This window comes from Geotrypetes seraphini, chromosome 5 (assembly GCF_902459505.1).
Source record: "Geotrypetes seraphini chromosome 5, aGeoSer1.1, whole genome shotgun sequence".
NCBI classification, from domain to species: domain Eukaryota; kingdom Metazoa; phylum Chordata; class Amphibia; order Gymnophiona; family Dermophiidae; genus Geotrypetes; species Geotrypetes seraphini.
Window position 1 is genome coordinate 231,195,616 of NC_047088.1, and position 22,805 is coordinate 231,218,420.

The following is a 22,805-nucleotide window of genomic DNA, read 5'->3' on the forward strand; positions in this document are numbered from 1 at the left end:
GTATTGCCATCCAGTGTTATTGAAATACTGCATGAGTTCCCCTGAGTGCAATAAAACAAAGATTATAGATCAGATATACATTTCAGGCGAAATAAAACTAAAAAGACATTTGAAGAACAAAGTTATTTCAACAGATCAAAAAACTATATCTTCATTTAGGATGCGCAGGAGTGCTACTTAAATAGAAGCCCAGCTGGACAGATTTCTACGGTCTCTGTCCTATATGCGGGAAAAACAAGAATAATTATAAGTATTTTATACCACGTTCAAATTGCCTAAGTACAGGTCTTGCTTATCTTGAAGGGGGGGGGGGGATATCTTATACTGAAACTTAGCAAGTGATATGAATACTGTTGTGTGTTTTTTGTCTTGAGAATGAATGTGACTGTGGGGCAGATTGGATGGACCACACAGGTCTTTATCTGACATCATTTACTAGGATACTATGACATGGCATTCATAGTGAAAAATATCAACAAGAGATTTAAAGAGAAAGTTATCAACGCGGGTTACCATTAAGACATGTTAATGCACTGTTAACCACAATGTATTAGTAACAAGGGGGCCCTTTTATTAAAGTGCATTAAGAATTTAGGAAGGAATTCTATAAATTGCGCTCAAAGGGATACGAATGCTGAAGAAGATAGGAGCTCAGTACAGTTCTATAAAGGAAGCACGCCTTATGCAAAATCACTCTTAATGCTGGTTCCTGCACCAAAACAATAGGCACCGGACTGGTGTAAATGCTGATCCCAAGTTGTACTGACCTAATATTCTATAACTACATACTTGCATTTTTGGACCATCCGGACACCCCCATCTCAGTCCATAAGAATTGCCATACTGCAACAGACCGAAGGTCCATCAAGCCCGGTATCCGGTTTCCAACAGTGGCCAACCCAGGTCCTAAGTACCTAGCAAGAACACAAGTAGTAAAACAGATTTGATGCTGATTGTCCTAGGAATAAACAGTGGATCGAAGCCCCGGCAGTGAGGAAGTGAAGCTGATGCTGGACAGACTTATGCTATGTACAATATATGGCAAGACAAGATCGGGACAGGCTGGAGTTCGCTTGGACAGTGACTCCAGCAGAGGGACAGTGTAGCCAATGCCAGACAGACTTCACGGTCTGTATCCATATGCTACAAGATGGAACAGGAACAAGTATGAGTATCTTATACCACATTTTTATAAGCTTGAGTACAGGCTTTGCCTATCTCAGGGGGAGGGGAAGACACCTTCTAGTGGAACTTGGCAAGTAAAATGTAATATGCTGGATTGCTGGTTCAACATTGCCTTGATAATGATTGTGACTGTTGGGAAGACTGAATGGCCCATGTGTGTCCTTATTTGCCATCATATACTGTTACTATGTAATAATTGATGCTAACAACTATTGATGTTAATTGGCGCCCAATACAATTTGCATGTGCATCTGTTGTGCACTATTCCATAAGATAGGGCACCTGACTATAGTGCGTATCGCAAAATTTGAAAAAATACAGAGAAGAGCAACAAAAATGATAAAAGGTTTGGGACGACTTCCCTATGAGGAAAGGCAAAAGTGGCTAGGGCTCTTAAGCTTGGATAAGAGATGGCTCAGGGGAGATATGATAGAGGTCTATAAAATATTGAGTGGAGTGGAAAGGGTAGATGTAAATCTCTTGTTCACTCTTTCCAAAAATACTAGGTCTAGGGAGCATGTGATAAAGCTACTAAGTATTAGATCTAAAACAAACTGAAGAAAATATTTCTTTACACAATGTTTAATTAAACTCTATCCTAGTAGTGTTTAAAAAAGGCTTGGATAATTTCCTAAAAGAGAAGTCCATAGGCCAGTATTGAGATGACTTGGGGAATCCACTGCTTATTCCTAGGATAAGCAACATAAAATCTATGTTACTACTTGGTATCTTACTAGGTACTTGGGATCTGGGTTAGCCACTGTTGGAAACAAGATACTGAGCTTGATGGACCTTTGGTCTGTCCCAATATGACAATTCTTATGTTCTTATGCATATCTTCCTAAATGGTATATCCAAGAGGATTGTAAATTGGAAGAGTCCTGCAAGGGGATCCTGTAAATTGGAAGAGTCCTGCAAGGGGATCCTCTCTTCTCTCTCCCCTCTATAGCGATTAACTTGTTCTATTGATCACTCTCTCCTGAAAAATGGATTTCCTGTCTCCTATTAACCCTCTTTCTTCCTCCCCTCTTAAAGTCAATCAATTTGTACCTTTGCTTAATCTTGAGGTAGCTGGGAAATAAGCCTTCGGAGAAAAAGAGACTTCTATGTCTATGTCCCAGAAACATCAAAGAAAAAAAAGACAATTTAATCATGAAATTATAATGCGGGTGACTATTGAGAGGATTGGATGGACCATTCAGATCTTTATCTGCTGTCATTTACTATGTTACCATATATAGATATCCTCCATGGTTTTGAATACCTTCACTGTTTTCCCCCACCACCTCCACTGGAAGGGTATTCCAGGCATCCATCACTTTATCCCTGGTATTATGCCTTAACTATACCACCCTGCAATCTCAATGTTCCTTTGCTTCCCTGTCTCTGAAAATATTTTTGTATATTAATAACTTTCAAGTATTTAAACATATATTTCATAATCCCCCCATCCCTCCTTTCCTCTGAGGTATATACAAAGCAGATATTCAAGTCTCTTCTTCATGCCTTTTGTTGCAAACTCTATATTATTTTTGTTGTTGTTCTGAATCTCTTCAAGCCTTTATTATGTCCTTAATGAGATATGGCCACATTTGTGTGCACCGAGGCAGTAAACAAATTAAATGCAAATAAGATCTGCACAAAATTTGTGTGCTAACTCAGAAGGGCACCCCAGATGCATGTACACATTGTTCTGTGCTAAGAGCAGCCTACTGAATGAGATTTAAAGAGGCGGGAGCCTCGCCTGCCCACATAAACCTTTTGAATATCAGATGGATAATTTCTAAAACTCTTTATACTTAAGAAACTAAGTTGTGACAAAAATTGGCCTTAGCGCACCCTTATGCAGACTTTTTCTTAATGTGCACTAAGGCCATTTTTATTCCGCAGCCGGATAATGGTGGAATTTCCCATTTTTTCAATAATCATAATGTGCTAATGTTGCCATTAGCTCATGAGCCCCTATCACCACTTATTTTGTAGGCAATAAAGACTCAACTCACTCAACTTGCACTAATCGGTTAGCATGCAGCAATGCCAACATGCTAACCAATTTGCTTAGACACGCCCACTCTCCACCCATACAACATACATCTCCTCTTGGAAAAAATATTTATATTTTAGTGCATGGTGTGAATTTGCACATGTACAGATTACTGTGGAATGTCTCAGTATGCCTCCAAGGTATGCCATTTTAAAAGGCATTTTAAACTTTGGAATATATACCATAGACATGGTCTACAGTACCATTGTACCATGGCTTCAATACATCATCGGTTTCACAGTAGAGAGCTGCACGGGAACGGGGACGACGGAAATCTTAAGCAAAGCCCTCCCTCCCTCCGACGTCAGCGCTGACATCAGGAAGTCTTCCGTTCCGATCGGCTGTGTGCTGCGATCGGCAGTGGCGTACCAAGGGGGGGCGGGAAGGGCGGTCCGCCCCAAGTGCAGCCATGGGGGGGGGGGGTGCACAGTCGGCCAGGTCCCCTTACCTTTGTGGCTATTCCTCAGACCGACCGACAACAGGCCCGGTCCGACAAACCTCCCTGCCTTGTAGCCGCAAATCTAAATTACCTTCTTACAGAAGCTTCAATACTCCAGCTGCTGTAAGAAGGTAATTTAGATTTGCGGCTACAGAGCAGGGAGGTTTATCGGACCGGGCCTGTTCTGTTGTCAGTCAGGCAGGGAAGCGCCACAAAGGTAAGGGGCAGGGAGGGAGAAAGGGAGGAAAGGTGGAGTGGAGAGGAAAAGACGCTTAAGGTAAAACTGAGGGGGGAGAAGGACGCTGAGAGCACTGGGGAAGACAAAGGGGTGGAGAAGGACGCTGAAAGGACTTGGGGAAGATGGGGGGAGAAGGATGCTGAAAGGACATGGGGAAGACAGAGGGGGGAGAAGGATGCTAAAAGCACATGGGGAAGACAAAGGGGTGGAGAAGGACGCTGAAAAGACATGGGGAAGACGGGGGGGAGAAGGACGCTGAAAGGACATGGGGAAGACGGAGGGGGAGAAGGACGCTGAATGGACATGGGGAAGACGGAGGGGAGAAGGACGCTGAAAGGATATGGGGAAGGCAGAGGGGGGAGAAGGACACTGAAAACACATGGGGAAGACAGAGGGGGAGAAGGACGCTGACAGGACATGAGGAAGATGGGGGGAGAAAGGCGCTGAAAGGAAATGGCGAAGAGAGAGTGGGGAGAAGACGCTGGCAGGGAAGAAGGCAGAGATGCCAGACTATGGGGGGAGCGGAGGGAAGAAGATGGGTGCCAGACCAATTTGGAAGGGGGGAGAAAGAGAGAGGCACAGTAACAGAGCAAATGGAAGACGCAGAGAGAAGAGAGATAGTGGATGGAAGGAATTGAATGAGAAAATGAGGAAAGCAGAAACCAGGCAACAAAGGTAGGAAAAAAAATTATATTTCTTTCTTTTTTTTTTTGCTTTAGGATAAAGTAGTATATTAGTTGTGTTGATAAAAATTTATAAACATTAGAGGCTCTGGTAGAAACCCGTTTACAAAGTATATATTCTTTCCAATTAATATTTCCAAATTAATAAAGTCTTTTTGCTTATTTGTAAATGAGTTTCTACCAGAGCCTTTAATTCAGTAGCATAATTAAATGAAATAACTATTTCTGTAGTTTATAGGGATGGGTGGGGACGGAGGGGATTCCTCACGGGGACGGGTGGCGACGGAGGGATTCCTCGCGGGGATGGGTGGGGACGGGTGGGATTTCTGTCCCCGTGCATCTCTCTATTTCACAGTGATGTGTGTTACTGCTTATTCCAGCTTTGTAAAAGGGTGCCTAAGTTATTTAACACATCCACTTGCTCAGAAGTTATTTAAGAAACTATTAAATAACTGGGCCAGAGTTATTTAAGAAACTCTGGCCCAGGCAGCTAGGAAAATGGGAGAAAGAAAGGGGGTGAAGAACAGGGGAATGAGAGAGGAAAGAGAAGTTCCCCTCACATTATTACTCATACTCAAGTTGACTTTTGACAATAAAACAATATTGTGTTTTAATTATTGCAGTCTTCATATTATAAATCTCTCTGTACAAAAAGAATAAGAGTTGTTTATAAAAATGAACAAAAGCCTAACTCTCTTTCAGGTTAATGACTGGAAGGGTTCAGAAACCCACATTAACCCCCCCCCCCTCCCTTTTTATACAAAACCATAGTGTGATTTTTAGTGCCGGGTGCTCATGGGAATTCTATGAGCATTAGAGCTGTTACCGCCACAGCTGGCACTAAAAACTGTGATAAGGTTTTGTGAAAGAGGGGGGAAGGGTGGAGGAGGGGTTTTATTTATTCATCTGAGGGTTTTCTATACAAAAAATCACCCAAAGATCACTCAGAATTAGAAATAAGGGAAAATTCCAACAGAACACCACCAATAGAAAATATAATTCTCATAAAATTTGCATCTGATACACCTGATGTGGTAATAAAAATCTTCATAGCATTAGCATAACACTGAAGTTATTAAGAACAGAAAATTGAATATTTTGCTTACTAATCCATGGTAAGATCCATCAAGAATTACCTGCTATAAAAAGTTGTTAAATCATGCTGCTGACATAGTGGTTTATAAAGTTGAACGCATTTAAGATAATGCATTATTAATTGACTTTATTTTATTTTCTTAGTTGTGCTAATCCTCTCCTTTAGGGTATGCCTACAAATAATTGTCAGCGCCTTTATCATGTTATGTAGTGTTAAGAGGCCAATGTACTAAACTGCACTAAATTTAGATTGTTTTTATGGGTGACTTTTCAAATCTAATCCATCCTTTTTCTGCAGTTAACCCAATATGTGCTAAACAAATAGAAACCTTTTTACAAAAATGCAGTAAAAATGTACAGTTCTTCCACCGTTCACTGCAGATATGTTAATACCCATTCGTGACTCTAGGATTTATTTTCTTAGATTCTGCAAAGCATGTGTTCTTAGTCACATTTTCTATAAGTTGTAAGTTATTGATTCTATATCTTTGTGTTTTGATCCTGTAGCATGTTATTGACTCTGTAGCGTACGTATCTCTATTCCTGAAAACTTTCTGGGCTAGATTCACTAAACAAACCGATCGTGTACCAATCGGTTTGCGACCCCTTTGTGACCCAACTTTTTTCCGGCCCGATCCACTAACCTCTGTCCCAATCATCCTCCGATCTGATCCGCACATGCAAATGAGGGGAAACGGCATGCAAAACAGGCAGGCAGCGATTCACTAAACAAATCTGGGACACCGACTGGCCTGGCCGATCAACAGAAGAAGCGACTGCTGGGGACCAGTTGCTCATGCCCTTTCCGACTGTCCTGCCAGTCCTGCAGCCCTAAAATAAACTTTGTCTCTCTGCCGCGACTTGCTCTCTGCCTCCCCGACTCCGGGCTCTCCTGCTCTCTGCCGTGACCCAAGGTGAAACTGCACTGGAAACTGGGGTGGGACAGGGAGGCAGGCAGCCGGTACACTTGACAATTCAAGTAGCTTGTAAAATTTCCCCCAGAAATCCAGTCTTCCTCAGAGCTGGGATCCATCAAGGTCTTTTAATGTCTTGCCAGGCACAGAACAGCTGCTGGAAGCCTCAGTGGCGCAACTCCCGTCCTGTATCTGGTACCGATCAGACCCTCCTCGTGCCACCCCGACTCGCCGCCCTGCTCTCACCCTGAATCTCTCCTGCCGCCCTGAATCTCCTCCTCTCGCTGCCCCGACTCTCCCGCTCTTCCCCGCACAACGAGCCTGTAGTTTTAACCCACGGTTTAAAACCATGGGCTCGCGAAGAAAAAGAGTTTAAAAAAGGGTTAGATTCAAGTAAAAACAAAAGTAAAGTGAAAAAAAAAAGTTTGCTGCTCTTAAGCATGCGCAGACCATTTACAGATGGTCTGCGCATGTGTCGGGATCGCTACAGAGCGATCCGGGCGGTCGGTTGGGGGCGTGATTCTGATCACCCTCATTTGCATGAGGGCAATTCGTGAATCAGCCCCCCCGGACACGGATCCGATCGTGCCCTTAGTGAATCTAGCCCATTGTGTATGTATCCTGTAACCTGTTCTGGGCTCCTGGAAAGCGGTATATAAAGACCCAAATAAACTTGAAACTTGAGGATGGGCTATAAAAATGATTAAATAAATATTTTGCAAAATTAGCACGTGATAACTTTAATACCCGTGTGGTAATTGTTAAGGGTATGCACAGGGCCGGATTAACAGATAGGCCTAAGAGGCACGTGCCTAGGGCCCGAAATTGTGAGACAGGCCCACTCACTGTCACCTTTCCAATTTTTTTTTTTTTTTTAATGGCCATGACAGCAAGATCGGGCCCCCCTCCAATGACAGCAAGATCGGGGCCCCCTCCCTCCGATGACAGCAAGATCAGGCCTCCCCTCCCCCCGATGATAGCAAGATCGGGCCCCCCTCCGAGGAAAGCAAGATCGGGCCTCCTCCCCCTGATGACAGCAAGATCGGGCCCCACTATGGCATCGACAGCAAGATCAGCCCCAGCACCTGCAAGCGGTGCTCAGCCCAAAGTTCCCCTCTGACGCAGCTTCCTGTTTCCGCCTGGGCAGTTTGCGTCAGAGGGAAGCGTTGGACTGAGCACTGCTTGCAGGTGCTGGGGCTGATCTTGCTACCCGCTAGCTTTGCAAGCGTTCTTCGTCTATGAGATGGAAGCGAGAGCCTCTGCAGCAGGTGAGCGCTTGGGAGTGGTGGCTCCAGGATGCATGAAGAGGGAGTTCTGGGGGTGTGTGTGTGTGTTTGCTGCAGGTGTTGGGCGCAGTGGGGAAGAAGAAGCTGGAGAGGAGTGCGGGCTGCAAGCACCCCGTGGAGCTGAGGGGGAGAATTGGAGAAGCAGAGGTCGGAAGGAACAGGAGAAGGTGATGGTAGGGAGGGTTACATGCCGCAAACCTTCCAAAGAATAATGAATAATGTAAGTGGTGACCCGCGCAAAGGTGAGGGGAAGGGAGGGAGATGGGCCTGAGGTGGAGGCTCGGAGTGGGAGAGAGAGAGAGAGAGAGAAAGGGGCAGTTGGGCAGATGATGGAAATGGGGAGAAGAGAGAGAGAGCAGACGGATGTCAGTTGAGAGGGGTGAGGAGATGCTGAATGAAGTGGAGAAAGAGAACACATACTGGATGGAAGGAGGGGAGAAAGAAAAAGGCATATGCTGGATGGGGGGAAAAAGAGAGTTAGAGAGATAGTGGAAGGGTGAAGGAAAGGGGTGGCAATCTGTGGGTAGGCACAGTGAAAAGAGGGAAACTGAGTACTGAATAGTAAGAGAGAATTTAATATATATAGAAGAAGAAAATAGAGAAGAGAGAGATGCCAGAGCATGGGGGGGAAAGGGGGAAGGAGACAGAAATATCAGATCTGAGTGGAGGAAATGAGAAGAGAGAGGGAAATGGAAGGAGACAGATGCCAGCCCATGAGGGGAACAGAGGGAAGAAGATGGATGCCAGACCAAGGGGGCAGGGGGAGGGCAGGAGGAAAGATGGAAGGGGGTTGGCAGACAGTTTCTGGAAGAGGCAGACAATGGATGGAAGGAAGAAAATGACAACATGAGGAAAGCAGAATCTGAGAGACAAAGGTTGTTAGGTCCCATCAACTCGTGCTCAAGTCCAAAGAACATAAGAACATAAGCAGTGCCTCTGCCGGGTCAGACTAGAGGTCCATCCCGCCCAGCAGTCCGCCCCCGCGGCGGCCCAACAGGTCATGACCTGCCTTAATCACCAGAAGGGGCCCCCTTGCCCCCTAGGTTTCTCATCGAAGTCCTATCTTCCCATCAATGTCCTAACCCTCCGGCCTTGCACCTGCACGACCTGGTGAGCTGTCAATACTTATGCAACACCCCAGCACCTCCCTCAGTACCCCACGATCCCCTTTTCCCTCAGGAATCTGTCCAATCCCTGTTTGAATCCCTGTACTGTACTCTGCCGGATCACTTCCTCCGGGAGCGCATTCCATTTGTCCACGACCCTTTGGGTGAAGAAAAACTTCCTTGCATTTGATTTGAACCTATCTCCCTTCAGTTTCTCTGAGTGCCCCCTCGTACCTGTCGTCCCTTTTAGTCTGAAGAACCTGTCCCTGTCCACCCTCTCTATGCCCCTAAGTATTTTGAAGGTCTCTATCATATCCCCCTGAGCCTCCTCTTTTCCAGAGAGAAGAGCCCCAGTTTATCCAGCCTCTCAGCATATGGGAAGTTTTCCAGCCCTCTTACCAGTTTCGTTGCCCTCCTTTGGACTCTCTCAAGAACTGCCATGTCCTTCTTGAGGTGCAGCGACCAATATTGAACGCAGTATTCCAGATGTGGGTGCACCATCGCTCGATACAGCGGCATGATGACTTCCCGCGTCCTGGTTGATATGCCCCTCTTGATGATGCCCAGCATCCTGTTGGCTTTCTTTGAGGCTGCTGCACACTGTGCGGATGGTTTCATGGATGGATCCACTAGCACACCCAAGTCTCTCTCAAGTCCGGTGTCTTCCAGCAATCTCCCCCCCATTTTATACTCGAACAACGGGTTCTTTTTCCCTATGTGCATGACCTTGTCCATTAATAGATGAATATTGGAGAAGAGCAAAGAACACCAAAACCCTCTATACCTTTGCTTCATCGATTACAGCAAAGCTATTGATTGTGTCGATTACAATAAACTATGGAGAACTCTAGTGCAAATGGGAATACCCAAATTCAGCTGATAGAGAGCCTATATGAAAATCAAGACGACAAAGATAGAAAAAAAATTCTATTTTTAAATTTTTTGTTATAGGATAAAGTATTATTGTAGCTGTATTAATAAATGTTTTAAAATAGAAAATGGAAATACGGTGATCGTTTTATTGGACTAATTTTAATACATTTTTGACTAACTTTTAGAGGCTAAATTCTCCTTCCTCAGGTCAGGACGGAATACTGTAAAAGCAGTATATTTTACTGACCTAAGGAAAGAGGGTTTGACCTCGGAAACCTAATTAAAAAATGTATTAGTCCAATAAAATTATATCTTATTTTCCATTTTTTTAATTTGTTAATTTGTAAAGTGATTTGAATCTCCTTACTGTCTGCTGATCTTCTTTTGTTTCACATTGGATTCTTTGGTGGACTGCTTGCCTTGTTGTTTGGTTACAAATTAGCATACATGGAGTGGAACGTACCAGAGGAGTTACAGATTTGGTTGTTTATACATATGACAATGAAGCCGACGGCACAGTGCGCAGCGGCCGCTAAGAGAGCGAATAGAATGCTAGGTATAATCAAGAAGGGTATTACAACCAGGACGAAAGAAGTTATCCTGCCGTTGTATCGGGTGATGGTGCGCCCGCATCTGGAATACTGCGTCCAATATTGGTCGCCGTACCTTAAGAAGGATATGGCGATACTCGAGAGGGTTCAGAGGAGAGCGACACGTCTGATAAAAGGGATGGAAAACCTTCCATATGCTGAGAGATTGGAGAAACTGGGTCTCTTTTCCCTGGAGAAGAGGAGATTTAGAGGGGATATGATAGAGACTTATAAGATCATGAAGGGCATAGAGAGAGTAGAGAGGGACAGATTCTTCACACTTTCAAAAAATAAAAGAACAAGAGGGCATTCGGAAAAGCTGATAGGGGACAGATTCAGAACGAATGTTAGGAAGTTCTTCTTTACCCAACGTGTGGTGGACACCTGGAATGCGCTTCCAGAGAATGTAATAGGGCAGAATACGGTACTGGGATTTAAGAAAGGATTGGACGGTTTCCTGCTGGAAAAGAGGATAGAGGGGTATAAATAGAGGATTTCTGCACAGGTCCTGGACCTGTTGGGCCGCCGCGTGAGCGGACTGCTGGGCATGATGGACCTCAGGTCTGACCCAGCAGAGGCATTGCTTATGTTCTTATGTTCTTATATGGGTTAATGTTGGAAGACAGAGTGAGGCAGTTGAGACGAGTTGCAAACTTGGTTATTAATAGACTTATGTTTTGGATAGTATTACTGCTTTACAGTGCATTTGAACACTTTTATATATGTATGGAAAGGGTTCCGAGTTAAAATTCTGGGCAAGTAGGTGGGAAGGGAAGGAAGGGGGGATTTGTTCAGAGATGTTTGGGGCTTGCATAGAACTAAAACTGTACACTGGCACTGGTATGGTAATCTTTGTTGTTTGTTTTGAATTGTATAATAAAAGAAAAAAAGAAATACGAGTTTAAATAAAGAAGTAAATAATAAAACAGGTAAATGGGGATGGCATGTGGGCGGGGCATGTGTGTGGGCGGGGCACAGCTAGGGGGCCCAGTGTACCTGTGTGCCTAGGGGCCCTCGAAAAATTAATCTCACATAAAAATCCAATTTATCATGTGCTAAAGCATCTGCACTTATTGTCATCTGTTGAGGAGGTGGTAAGTGATATGAGTTACCTGTTGCAGGCACAGTTAATGTGTGCTCAAGTTGCTGTGCACAAAATGAAAGGCACAGCCTAAACCCATTATGTCTCCCTTTCCTTGCTAAGCAGTTAATAAGTGAATTAGCAGCCAGGATAAATATCAAGCTACCGTGGTAACTGTTATTGTGGCTCTACACTAACAGCATGGGCTAATTCATGTATTAACTGCATAAATCATGGTAATAAGTGACTCCCTGTATGTAGAATACAGCTGCAGTCAATGCCCTACACCAGTCAGAAGTCCCAGAAATGGTTGGCAAAAGGGGAAAAAGGTTCTGTAAACCTAAGCATCTCACCTTGGCTCCATCAATTCCCCCCACCCCCTGCACACTGAGCTCTACATCCTTCTTCCTACACCTATGATCTATATTTTCCGTCCCCTCCTCCCACCCGACTGAGCATGGCCCTTTCACAACTCTATTCTGTCCATTTGCCACTTTAAATGGTGCTTTTTAAAAGCTATCTGTTTCATCGTTTTTGTAAACCCACTATCAAAAATGCAGTGGTCCGATAGTAAAGCTTTGAAAACTGTCATTCAAATTGGCAGGAGGGAGATACGAACAGACTGTGAGACAAAGAGCAAGCTCGCCATCACTAACACAGCATCTAATTTGATAATAGGACAACTAATGTGGGGAGTGTGTGGCACGCTAAAGTTGTAGGTTCAAACCCCATGCTGCTCCTTGTGACCCTCAGCAAGCCACTTAATCCCCTACTGCCCCAGGTATATTAGATGGAGTGTGAACCCACCAGGACAGATAGGGAAAATTCTTGAGTACCTGAATGTAACCCACTTAGAAATGCTAAAAAATAAATAAATGTTCCTTCTATTTCCTCTCTCAAACTCATGGTTTTCATCACTCTAGTGGTCCAACTATAGTACTTAATTCATTGAAAGGTATACGGAGGGACCAGTAGCCAGAAGATGGCAAAAAAAGAAAAATACAAGGCCCACCACACAGCCATTTTTGGACAAAAGAGTGGGCAGTAATCTGTTCATCATTATTACAAAATTGTACGTCCTTTTGATCTTATATATGTTGGAAGAAGATCCTGCTCTGTCGGTCTGCATCTGAATAAGCACAAATTTTGAATTTCTACAACATTGACAAAGAGAAGCAGCATGCTGTATCTGATTTATATTGGAGAATTATAGTTCAAATAAAAGTAGGGTGGGAGGCTGGTAACTTCAAAAGATTGTTACATTATCATAAGCAACGTTGGATTTATATGTTTAATACTGTGATCCCTAAGGGTCTTAACTTGGAGCCCGAGTAGATGACAGTGATCTAGTCTACCTCTATGATTGGCTCCTGCTACTCATGTGACTAGTTTTGAAGTAGTGAAAAGAAAACTGCCATTTTGGACTGATCATTGAAGACTTAAATTGATTTGGGGCCCGTTGTCATTGTATATTACTTCACTATAGTAGGTCTTTGATTATGAGTCAGTTTTTGTTTATTTTCGTACACATCCAGGGAAGGGGGGATATTTCTGTCCTAATTTTGACCTTTGAGTATTTACACTTGGGGTGGGTGGGAGGATATTATTAATTTGAATAGGGTAAGGTTATTGGGAAAATCTATGTTTCTGTGTTTTATCAAATAATCATTGCGTGGGTGGGTGGGAGAAAATGGTTGGTTATGTATATTTGTAAGTTGAATGTGCTTTTATTGACATATTATATGTTATATATTTGTGTATTGCACTATTGAAGTTTGGAAAATCAATTAATTTTTTTTAAGAAAAGAAAACTGCCATTTTGGACTGATCAATGAAGACTTGAACCTAGTAACAATGCTGCTATAAATACTGGAGTTTTAATTTTTTATTAAGTTGTTTGTTTTTTTTAATGTTACTCATATGCTATTTTCTTTTTAGGAGACATTATCTCCTGCTACAGCTTGGCATTAGGTGAACCTGTGTTACCTACATATTTGCCAGTTAGTGCATGTTACTTATCACCCAATGACTGCAGTGTAAGTGGTCCATGTCTCCTCTCTTTCTTTATCCTTCCCATTCCTTGCTCCATCTCACGTTAAGCAGTTAGCACCAGATGTATGCTGCACTGGCATGGGTTAACATTAATGCTAAAACCCATGCAAACTGCGTAGGGCACCTTAATAAACATGCCTCTTATTTATTTAAAGTCATGCATTAGCCATCCTACTGAATATTGAACTGCTTAAAGACCACTTACAGACAGCTCAGGACTGTAGCAATTATCGCCCAATTGTCAATCTTCCATTTAAGGTTAAAATAGCAGAGTCCATTGTTCACTCTTAATGTCTTGACTTTGTAGATAAAACATTAGCTCTTCATCCTAATCAGACAGGTTTTTGACCACATCATAGTATTGAAACATCTTTGCTTGGCCTCATTATATACATTCATTATCACCTAGCCCAGTCTTCGTCAGTACTTCCACTTTCCATTGACCTATCAGCAGCATTTGACCTTGTGGATCAAACCATTCTGCTTGATAGAGTTTACCAGACAAGACTAAAAGACACTGTCCTCCAGTGGTTTACATCATACTTGTCCAACCATAATTACATAGTTCAGACTTGCAGCTCTTCATCAGAAAGGTTGAAGGTAATAAGTATGAATATATCATTTGTGAGTATTTGTAGAAAATATGGATTATGAATTGGATTTATAAATTGGTATTTATTATGAATATTTAGGACTGAATGAAAACCTGATGTGGTCGGATCTCCTGATGACGCTGGGATAGGGAAACGTAGTTCTGTGTCGGGCTGGACAATGAAGCTTCTGTTTTGAACAACAGTAGAAAGATGCAATGAATTGATGACACAGAATTTCTTAACACACAAGAAGTACAATTCAAACATAGAATGAATTGACTTTCTCATATTGAGAGGACTGATGATTGATTGAGATCAGGTTTTCAATTTTATTGGAAAATCCTTATAGGCTTACATTTGTGATTTAGAATGTTGAGTTTAAGACTTTGCATGATTTAGGAAATGTTTAATAAAGAAAGATTCCAGGAACCCCCCTTCCATTCCAGGAACCCCCGCGAATGTCAAAAAACCTCAAATACGGTTTTTAGGCAGGGGAGACAGGACAGGGCAGCTGGAGCGCCGGCGAGTGAAGGAAATCACTCGTTGTATGCTCTGATCGCCTCTTTCTGTACTAAAGTCGGGCCTCACCAATCAGGAGCTGCTTTCACATGCAGCTCCTGATTGGTGAGGCCCGACTTTAATACAGGAAGAGGTGGTCGGAGCATACCGCGAGTGATTTCCTTTACTTGCCAGCGCTCCGGCTGCCCTCTCCTGTCTCTCCAGCTGTCCTCTTCTACCTCCCCTTCGTGGTTGGAAAATACCACGAATGACGGGCCGCGAACCGTGGACCGCAAATTCGCGGGGGAGCACTGTATTCCTTAACTACAGTAAGGTGGTTTTCTAAATGCACCTAATAACCTCAATTTAAAAAAAAAATCAAAATCAATAATATTTCTCTAGTTTTATGGTTAAAAGCTCTCTCTTTTCTCTTTTTTAGAATTGTTACCACAATGCCAGCAGCTCAAATGCCAGTACAAGTGTGCTATCACAAGAAATGGCACAAAATGTTACTGTGAGGATGGATATGATACAGATGAAGATGGAAAACAATGCAAAGGTAATAGGGCAGCTGAGCAAAAATAAATGTTTTAAATGCAGAAGACAAAGGCATTGTCTGGACTGGAAATAAAAGGATAACAAAATTGTCCCTCCTAAAAACTACAATTTTCACACTTGGCATGCAATAAAATGCCATGAGGTTTAAAGTGAAACCTTATGATCAAACTCATATAAACTTCCATTTCTAATGAAACTTCTTGACTATTATTGAGACATGCTAGGGAGGTTTGAATTTGTTTTTACATCGGTGCACTTATTGTGCACTATGGCATTCCTTTCCACTCAAACTAAGGGGAACCACAAGTACAAGGGGGCACTCAGAGAAATTGAAAGAGGAAAGGTTTAGAACAAACGCCAGGAAGTTCTTTTTCACCCAGAGGGTGGTGGATACATGGAACGCGCTGTCGGAGGATGTGATAGGCAGAAGCACACTACAGGGCTTCAAAGAAGGTCTGGACAGGTACCTGGAGGACAAAGGGATTGAGGGGTACAGATAGGAGTAGAGGTAAGGTTATAGGGATAGGATTAGAGGTAAATTATAAAATTAGTCAGAGACCACTGTTCAGGCAGTGGGCCTGTTGGGCCGCCGCGGGAGCGGACCGCTGGGCAGGATGGACCTCTGGTCTGCCTCAGCGGAGGCAACTTCTTATGTTCTTAGTAAACTCATTCTGTCTCAGTGTTTTATGCAATGTAAATTAGTTATAGATTCCTAAATATGCAGACATTATCTGATTCTAAATTTGAATTTATGTTACAATATGTTAATACATTTTGGATAGAGAACATTCTTTAAACTTATCTGGAACTACTGATTTCTAACATATTTATAAATGATCTAGAATTGGAAATAACAAGTGAGGCAATTAATCCCTTCCTTTACAAAGCCATGCTAACATTTTTAGCACGGCCATGGCGGTAAGAACCCTGACATTCATAGGAATTTTCTGAGTCTCGGAGTTCTTACCACCTCGGCCAGCACTACAAAAGGCTAGCATGGCTTTGTAAAGGATGGGGGTACTATTGACAGAAAGGTATTCAACATTGTTAAACTGCAAGAAGACTGTGAAAAATTACAAGAGGACCTTGCAAGATTGGGAAGCTGGGTATCCAAATGGCAGATGACTTTTTTTTTTTTTTTATTATTAATTTTCATTTTCATAATCAACAAAAATCAACATTTTAACAGTTACATTTCAAATTAGCTAAAAGTAAAATATAATTAAATCATTAAATAAAATTCTCAATTGTACTGTTACTTAGTCCACAATATTGAGGAGTGAGCTTAAGAAAAATCGGTATAATTATAATTCTCTATACATTCTTGGGTAAACAAAGAGTAGACCTGAATCACACCTAGGTCCCTACTAATTAAGAAGCTTCTTGTTGCAAGTTGCTAGGGTTAACAGCAGTAGAAACCTCTTTAGCTGAAATAAATCTTGACAATTGTGAAGATTCAAAAAACACATATCTAGTTCCCTGGAAATTAACTATACATTTACATGGAGTACAAACGTTGCCCCCAATTTTAACACCTGGGGTCGGAGAATTAGGAATTGCTTCCTCTTTTTCTGGGTTACTCTAGATACATCTGGATACATTCTAATTTTATTCTTCATAAATTCTATATCTTTAAATTTGAAAAACATTTTCAACAACCAATCCCTATCAGATTCCAATGCTAGTTGAACAAAAAGCGTAGCCACAGTCATCTGTTCAGAATCTGATCTTTCTAAAATATTAGTCAAATCTAGTACAGTACATCCAAAGTTCCTTCCACAGGATCCTGTTGTTCTTCAGCTATTTTCTTCTTTCCAATTGGAAGATAATAAATTCTAACCACTGGTGGGTAAGATGTTTGTGGTATTTTCAAAACTTCAGTGAGATACATTTTGAACAGGTCAAGTGGTGAAACCAATTGCAATTTAGGAAAATTAATTAACCTCAAATTTTTATTTCTTGACGCGTTTTCCAGCATTTCAAGTTTAAAATTGTTATTCCCATTATCTTTCATTAATAGCTGATTTTGCACAGTCAAAGTGTCTAAATTTTGTCTATGTTGAAGGATATCTACCTCCATTTTATCAACTCTTTGGTGTAATTTTTTTGTGTCCAGTAATATCCCAGAGCAATAAGAAGTTAAGTTTTGCATCTGTGTTCCCAGTGAGGTCTGCAATTCGGAAATAGCTTCCCATATTGAATTTAGATCTATCACCGCTGGTTTTTTCAAGGGTACTATTGCAAATGGTTTAATTTTCACAGTACCTGAAATTTGTGGTTCTGGAGATTGACTCTGCTGGTCCCCTAGCAAACTTGCAAACTCACGCTGTGGCCGTTGTTTTCCTCCGGCGGTCAGGACGTTCTGGACATCCTGGTCTTGGTCTTCCCCCACTTCACTGTCCTCCGAGTCTGCCGCCTCACTTGCCTCTCCCGTCGCACTCGGCGACGAACATGGGCGTGGCTGCACTGGCGTGCTGCGCTCCTCCGGGGAGAAGCTGACTGCCTCAAAGGAGGTTCCCGAGTTCACCGTCAAACTCGCGCCTCCAGCTAAGGCAGATGACTTTTATTGTGAGCAAGTACAAAGTGATGCATGTGGGAAAGAGGAACCCAAACTATGGCTGTGTGATCCAAGGTTCCTGATTAGGAATTACTTCCCAGGAAATGGATCTAGATGTCATTGTTGATGATATGTCAAAATCTTCTATTGAGTGTGCAGCAACATCTAAGAAAGCAAAGAAAATGATTAGGAAAGAAATAGAGACTAAAACTGAGAAGATTATAATGTCTTTGTATCGCACCATGGTGTGACCAAAACTTGAATATTGTGTACAGTTTTAGTCACTGCATCTAAAAGAAAATATGGCAGAATTAGAAAGGGTACAGAGAAGAGTGATAAAAATGATAAAGGGGATGGGAAGACATCCCTATGAGGAAAGGTTAAGAAGGCTAGGGCTCATCAGTTTGGAGAAGAGACGGCTGATGGCAGATGTTTTAGAAGTCTATAAAATACTGAATGGAGTGGACATGGTAGTCATGAATGGCTTGCTTACTCTTTCTAAAAATACAATGACTAGTAACTTTAGAACAAATCAAAGAACATATTTCTTCAATCAATGTGTAATTAAACTCTGGAATTTGTTGCCACAGCATGTGATAAAAGCAGTTAGCTTAGCAGAGTTTAAAAAAAAATGTTGGATAATTTGCTAAAAGCCATTATTAAGATGGACTTGGGAAAATCCACTACTTTTTTCTAGGATAAACAAAATTAAACCTGTGGACTTATCTTTTAGGTAATGAAATAAGTCAACTCACTAATTGATCACCTATGTTATTCCTGAGTAAAGCATACCCCTTTTAATCCTCCTAACTTCAGATAGTTTTACTAGTGTTGTTACTGTTAGAGTTAAAAAGCCTCACAGCTGGAGCCACAAACCCATCAGGGTCTCAAGAGTGATACAATTGTTATGCTCCTATTTCGGTCACTGGCAAAAAAATCCCCCTATGTGACATGAGAGGACCAGAGAAGAAATAGGCTGCTGAATTAATACCCTGATGCAGTGGGGATAATAAACCCTGTGAAACACATCGGCGATCACTAAGCGGCATTATAAGCTGTCAGCAAAGTTTAACACTCAGAGCTAGAAGTAGTTAGCAACGATAATGGCTTGGGAAGAGCTGAACAGAAGTTGAAAACTTAAGATAAGTTCCTCTTATTTTGTTACACACATGTAATGTGAAGATTTTAATGTGTATGGACTAATAAGAGATAAATGTGGCTAAACTGCTGCTTTTGTAAAGCTGGGGATTGAGACTATTGAAATATCTGATGATCTCTCTAATTCAGAGCATGTGCCTACTAATTGCATGAGAGTGCATGTTTTTTTAATAGATAATAACTTGAATTAAATTTTAACTATAAAAGATAAAAAGAAATTAAAAAAAAGAGAAAAAAAATAAGTAAAGAAAAACAATTATCATAAGAAAAAGGTTTTTTTTACCAGTGACTGAAATAGGAGCTTAGGGGGGCATAATCAAAAAAAATGTCTAAGTCCCCTTTTGGCCTAAGGCCTTAAACGTTGAAAGTAGAAGCAGGGAAATTGTCCATTATAAAAAAAAAAGTCCAAAAGGAGGGATTTTTTTGATAATGGCCTGCCTCTTCGTTCAGCTGTTTAAATGCCCAGACCACCACTACGTCTAAACTTATACCATTTAATCAACCTAAAAAAAGCCTAAGCCTCAAACGTCCAAAACAAGGACTTTTAGGTGAAGGAGGAGCCAGTCCTTCACCTAAAAGCTGGATTCTGTAACCAGTGTCTGTCAAAAACAACACCGGTTACAGAATCCACACCCCCCCCCCCTACCTTGCCTGGGCCAACCAGAATAGGCCTAGGAGCCTTAGGCTCCTGCTTTGGGTGGGGCCTTAGGCACATGGACCCAGCCCGGTCCATGTGCCTAAGGCCCCGCCCACAGGAAAAGCCTAAGGCTCCTGGGCCTATTTTGGTTGGCCCAGGTGCCTCAGGCCCCACCTGTGGGCAGGGTTTGAGCCGCCTGGGCCAATCCGAATTCCTGGATTGGCTGGCCTAAAGTTTTGGTTATACGTGCTGCACGCCTAGGTCTAGGTCGGCCCACCTCCCACCCACCACCCGCCCTTTCCCCTCCTCTAAAAACGCCTCTTTTCTCTCTGTGCATTTAGAGGCAGGGGAAAGGCCTAAGCTGGTTTTAGATACGTCTAAATCCAGCTTTGATTATGGGTACTTGGACGATCAGGCTTTTTGATCGTCCAAGTACCCATTTAGACCACTTTTTAGACATTTGTTTAAAAATTATGAGCCCCATAGCGATTGTATCACTCTTGAGACCCTGATGGGTTTATGGCTCCAGCTCTGAGGCTTTTATTTTACCCTATCTGTTTTCTGTCTTTTAATCAGTTCTTAATCCATAATAGGATATTACCTCCTATCCCATCAAGATTTTCTAATTTCCTCAGAAGTCTTTCATGAGGTACTTGTCAAATCCCTTTTGAATATCCAAATACACAATATCAACCGGTTCACCTTTATCCACATGTTCATTCATCTCTTCAAAGAAATGCAGTAGATTGGTGAGGCAAGATTTCCCTTGACTAAATCCATGTTGATTTTCTCTCATTAATCCATGCTTACATATAAGTTTTGCCATTTTGTTCATTATTATAGTCTTCACCATTTTGCCCGACACCAACGTCAGACTCACCGGTCTATAATTTCTTGGATTACCTCTGGAACCTGTTTTTAAAATTGGTGTCACATTAGCCATCCTCCAGTCTTCTGGTACTATGCTGGATTTTAAAGAAAAATTACAAATTACTAACAATAGCTCTGCAAGTTCATTTTTCAATTCTATCAGCAGTCTGGAATTTATACCATCTAGTCCAGGTGATTTGCTGCTGTTTAATTTGTTAAACTGACCTATTGCATCATCCAGCATTATAGAGATTTGTATGAGTTTCTCTGATTCATCGGAATTGAATACCATTTCTGGCACCGGTATCTCCCCCATGTCTTCCTCAGTGAACACTGAAGCAAAGAATTAATTTAATCTCTCTGCTTTGGTCTTGTCTTCCCTAGTACATAATATTCTGCCAAAGGTTTAGTATCTATTCCCCCTCCCCTTTTTTTTTAAACTAAGCTGTAGTAGAGGTTTCTATTTGGCCCAGAGCTCTAAATGTTCCGATGCTGATCCAATGCTAAGAGAATCAGAGCAGCATCGGAGCATTTACGGCCCTGGGCCACAGTAGAAACCTCTACCATGGCTTAGTAAATGAGGGCCTATATGGGGCTCATTTTCAAAAAATAAAAATTTTCCAAAAAGTGGAATAAAGGGACAGAAGGCTGTTTTATCGCCAAACCCTTCTAATTCACTATTTTCAAAATCTTTTTTCTTGACAGATTCCTTTGTTATTCATCTGCAGTTTGTCTAAATCTTAAAGTTAGAGGCATGGTGTGATTAGGACTAGGATGGGCTTATGACCTGAACATTTTTCTTCCATAATAAAACATTTATGAATACCCCCAAAGTTTGCTGGGGTTGCGTTCCAGGAGCACCTGCAAACTGTGAAAAACCGTGATTATTGGATGCGGTTTAGGAGCGGGGATTGGAGGCGGGAGAGCGCTGCAGGGGTGATGGCGGTGGCTGCATCGAGCGCTGATGTGGGCAGTGGTGCTTGTGGCTCTGACCCGAGCCGGGATCTCTGGTCAGGCAGAGCGGATCGGGGGGCCGGAGGATGTGCACGGCGAAGTCCCGGGTCGCAGGCAGATCCAGCAGAGCAGATTGGGGTCTGTAGGAGGCAGACAGGAAAAAAACCACGAATGACTGGGGGCGCGAACTATGAACCGCAACTTTGCGGGGGTATACTCTAATTCAGACAATGACATTTCATCTTCTAAATAACCAAACAAAATGCCTGCAGATGTCAAAGGATCCTGATGTCTAGCACTTTTTGAACTTTTTCCCATACTTTCTTCCAGAAAGAAAATGCCACAGGTAACTGGAACAAGTGACCTAATGTTCCTATTGTCACCAAGCAGTGACAGCATTTGATTGATTAATCTTTACTAGTGTCCACATAGCCCAGTGAGCAAGAAAGAATAAAAATTGCCGCAAAGAAGCTGACACTATACACCTCACACACCTTGACAAAAAGATTCCTCAGGATGTGGCCTGCATTTCTGCTTGCCATTTTGTGCCAAGATCTTGTAGTTACTAACATTGGGACTCGTACTTCAGCCACACTTTCATATATATCACATATTCCCCATTCTTTTCAAAGAATTCCAATACACTCTTTAATTGGCAAAAGTTGGCCGCAGCTTTATTTAACATCATTTTCCAAAACTGCATTGCTTATAACATTTAACACAGAACCAATTCTCAACAAAATTTCAAAATTCTTTAAATCAATTCCTGGTGCTAATCGGTATCGAACTAGCCCCAGTCTCCCCGTCTTCTCCTTTACATTCTTCGGTAACCCACGGTGTCGTCAAGCCACCTCAACTCGTGGCGGTGCCGCCCACGAGGACATAAATCAACTCATCTCATTTATATTAACTTTCAAATCATTTGTAATCAAATGCTCTCCTCTAGGCCCCTCTTCCAGCTGCGACCCCCACCCCCAACAGACCCCCCACACCCGTCTCCACCCTGTATGCCCGTCCCATCTCATCCCAACTTGGGTGGGAGGGAGGGGAACGCCGACTCCCTCGCGCCACCCTCTTCTCTCCAAACTAATTTCAACCCGCCCAAATTCAACTTCCAATCCCTTTCTTTCTTCCAACCTCCCCTCTCTCTTATCCAATCCCCAATCTTCACTCATCTACCAATCAAATTCCACCTCTCCTGTCTCTATCCTAACCTTGCTCTTCTATCCCCCCCCCCTTTCCCAATTTTTATATGTGGGCTTTGCCTTCGCCCAATGTTATTAACCACCCAGTTTAAACTGAGTGGCCACTTTTATTATTGCAAAGTGAGTTAAGGACCTTATACCAGGCATAGGCCTCATGACCTGATTGGTGGATCATAGAACAAATTGAGG

At 42.4% G+C, this 22,805-nt stretch overlaps 1 protein-coding gene across 1 annotated transcript in view; it reads left to right on the top strand.

The window, feature by feature from the left end:
* LRP1B (LDL receptor related protein 1B) overlaps window positions 1-22,805 on the top strand; it is a 1,445,547-nt gene that overhangs the window by 210,564 nt on the left and 1,212,178 nt on the right. The window contains exon 2 of the mRNA XM_033944130.1: window positions 15,117-15,236. Coding sequence (XP_033800021.1) covers window positions 15,117-15,236 — 120 coding nt within the window. The remainder of the gene's footprint in view (window positions 1-15,116; window positions 15,237-22,805) is intronic.